We start from the raw sequence: 2,790 nt of genomic DNA, 5'->3' as shown, positions 1-2,790 counted from the left end.
TATAGTCACTGTTAAGGATGTCAATAGAGTCGGTTCTTGCGGTTCGTGATAAAACTAAAACTGAAACCGAAATGCACCATTGCCCCCCAAAATTGAAATAAAAATCGAACAATATTTAAATTAAAAATCATAACCACCACGAAAAAACCACAAATCTGAAACCGAAATCGAAAAATAGAAAGTCATATACTTTTTTATTTATTTCAAAATTTTATATATAAATGAATAAATTAAAAATATCATTCATAATTTTTATAATATAATTTATACCAGCTCATCTAATAAATATATCTGAAAGTAATAATACAACCATTCTCATTTACACTAAATATAATGGGTATTAAATACCATGTATGTTCGATTCGGATTAAGTTTTGGGTTCGGTGTTAGGTTCGATCGCAGATGGAGAAATCACCAATACTGTAATAAAAATTGAAACCGCGGCTTTTAATTTTTAAACCTATAATTGAAACCATTTTCATTTAAATTCAATGAGAACGGACCAGTGCTGTTCAGGGATGGATAAATATTTAGCATCGATCCTTGTTGACATCCCTAATTATTTTGCATGAGATCTCTTTCTCTGTCTGAGAACCAATTCAATCAAGCACTTCACACTTATGATCAAACCACTTCAAACATATTTAAAATCACAATGTAGACAAATAGGTCAGGTATCTTCTGGAAAGAGAAGTTGAAAGATGGTATTGATAAACCATCCGAGCCTCATCTTTTCTCCAAATAAAAAACTATTCCCATGTCAGAGGACAACATGGCCTATCCGACTAATACTCCGTGACCTAATCCCCAACATTTCTACGTTGTCAAATGCCATCAGAAATGTAGTCAATCAATGAGATCTATGCTATTTTCTTTTTTCTTTTTAACTTTATCTCTCCTTGTACTTTCTTTTTCCTTTAATAAGTTGGACGGCTTACCCTCCCCTTTCTTTCAAAAAAAAAAAAGAAGGAAAACGTAACCTAATCCCTTATCCCTACTCTCTATAAATTTGCCTTTTACTCTCTAAGCTCATCACAAACCTAATCTTTTCTGCTTTGCATCAATGGCCTCTGGAGCTCTTGTGATCGCCATTCTTGCATTGGCTTTTGCTGAAGCTTTTGCCGGAGATCCCAAACCACTGCAGGACTTCTGTGTCGCTGACTTGAAGTCTCCTGGTATGCTTCATTTCTTCTCCTTGTTCAAAGCCCAACGCAAGCTTGTCACTTTTGCTGAGTTGGCTTCCTAAATCTAGGACAGGATAATTTAGTTAAAGTTTATCAGGAGAAACCGCAGGAAATTAACTCTGTGTCAAACTATAAGAGGAAGGGAATGTGAACCAAAACTAAAAGTAATTTTCCTATGGTTTTTCTTGTACTCAGCATTTATTCCACTGCTTCTGATCTATCTCCCCCCTTCACTGATTTTCTTAAACACTGATAGTTTCTTTTCACAAGAGGGTCATGAGAAACGGGACAAGAATTCTTGTTGTCTAGCTCTCCATACATGAATAGATTATTTGCTCCAACTGTGACAATTTGATCTCTTAATGTTATTTGTGGGCTCTTAACTTGCAGTGTTTGTCAATGGGTTGGTCTGCAAGGACCCCAAGCTTGCCATGCCAGAGGACTTCTTCTTCTCCGGCCTCGACAAGCCTGGTAACACCAATAACCGGGTTGGCTCCAACGTTACTCTCGTCAATGCAGCCATGCTCCCAGGCCTGAACACTCTTGGCGTCTCCATTGCCCGCATCGACTACGCTCCCTATGGCCTCAACCCTCCCCATACCCACCCTCGGGCCACCGAGATCCTCACCGTCATCGAGGGATCTCTCTACGTTGGCTTCGTGACTTCGAACCCTAACAAGTTTTTCGCCAAGACCCTCCACAAGGGTGATGTCTTCGTCTTCCCCCAAGGCCTAATTCACTTCCAGTTCAATGTTGGGGATATCAATGCGGTTGCCATGTCCGGTTTTAACAGCCAGAATCCTGGTGTGATCACCATAGCCGATGCCGTCTTCGGTTCGAAGCCACCCATCTCTGATGATGTTCTGATGAAGGCCTTCCAAGTGGGCAAGGAGATCATTGAAGAGCTTAAGGCTCAGTTTAAGTAGAGAAGTTTGAGTTGAGTGTTTGATCTTATCGATTGTATGTCTGAATAAGCACGCAAGCATGCTTCGTATGTGTTTGGATATGTTTTATAAGTTATTGTATCTTAATGTATCATCAATGTTTTCGCTATTAAAGAGACGATGATTGAGTTTGGATTGTTAAACATTGAGTCAATTATTCATTTTATGTTGTCCACTTGGTTTTAGATTTTAGACTTGCTGCAAAAGGTGCAACGTTTATTTATTCATTTTTTTATCCTTGCGTAAAAGGACACTTGCAATAGAGTGCTATATGGTCCGCATGTTGGCTAATTGGAGGGTCACAACATTGGCGAGACCATGGTTGTCATGCTCGTAGCATAGCAGCACATCAGCCTCTTCAGTATGATGATACGATGGTCCAATTAAAAAGTTTATTATATCTGCTTAAAAATAAATTATCCCCAAGCTTTAGTATTTTTCTGCTATATCTTGAAATGAAAATATATTCGTACTAGGCGTGCATTATTAATCCGCGCTACCAAGAAATATAAGAACAAAATAGAGAATTCAATTAGAAAGATGGATTTATTATGATGGCCCTGCGTTAAATCCACACCACCAAATGCGATGTCTGATTGCATGTTCTTCACACTGCATTACAGAAATCGTTGTTCGGATCTAATAATGGTGGGTCTGGACGA

At 38.6% G+C, this 2,790-nt stretch overlaps 1 protein-coding gene across 1 annotated transcript; it reads left to right on the top strand.

The window, feature by feature from the left end:
- The first annotated feature begins 1,024 nt into the window (after positions 1-1,024).
- Positions 1,025-2,271, top strand: LOC120107643 (putative germin-like protein 2-1). Its single transcript, XM_039120993.1, has 2 exons — positions 1,025-1,175; positions 1,575-2,271. Exons 1-2 carry the CDS (start codon positions 1,064-1,066, stop codon positions 2,108-2,110), a joined length of 648 nt encoding a protein of 215 aa, XP_038976921.1. The 5' UTR covers positions 1,025-1,063; the 3' UTR covers positions 2,111-2,271.
- The last annotated feature ends 519 nt before the right edge of the window (positions 2,272-2,790 follow it).

Source organism: Phoenix dactylifera, unplaced genomic scaffold (assembly GCF_009389715.1).
Source record: "Phoenix dactylifera cultivar Barhee BC4 unplaced genomic scaffold, palm_55x_up_171113_PBpolish2nd_filt_p 000942F, whole genome shotgun sequence".
NCBI classification, from domain to species: domain Eukaryota; kingdom Viridiplantae; phylum Streptophyta; class Magnoliopsida; order Arecales; family Arecaceae; genus Phoenix; species Phoenix dactylifera.
The sequence above is the reverse complement of the archived record's forward strand: the minus strand, read 5'-3'. Positions and strand labels throughout refer to the sequence as shown.

Excerpts from the sequence above, each read along its gene's own strand:
- LOC120107643 (XM_039120993.1), top strand. The coding sequence starts at position 1,064 with ATGGCCTCTGGAGCTCTTGTGATCGCCATTCTTGCATTGGCTTTTGCT. Across the intron at positions 1,176-1,574 it reads CGCTGACTTGAAGTCTCCTG|TGTTTGTCAATGGGTTGGTC; the intron begins GTATGCTTCATT and ends CTTAACTTGCAG.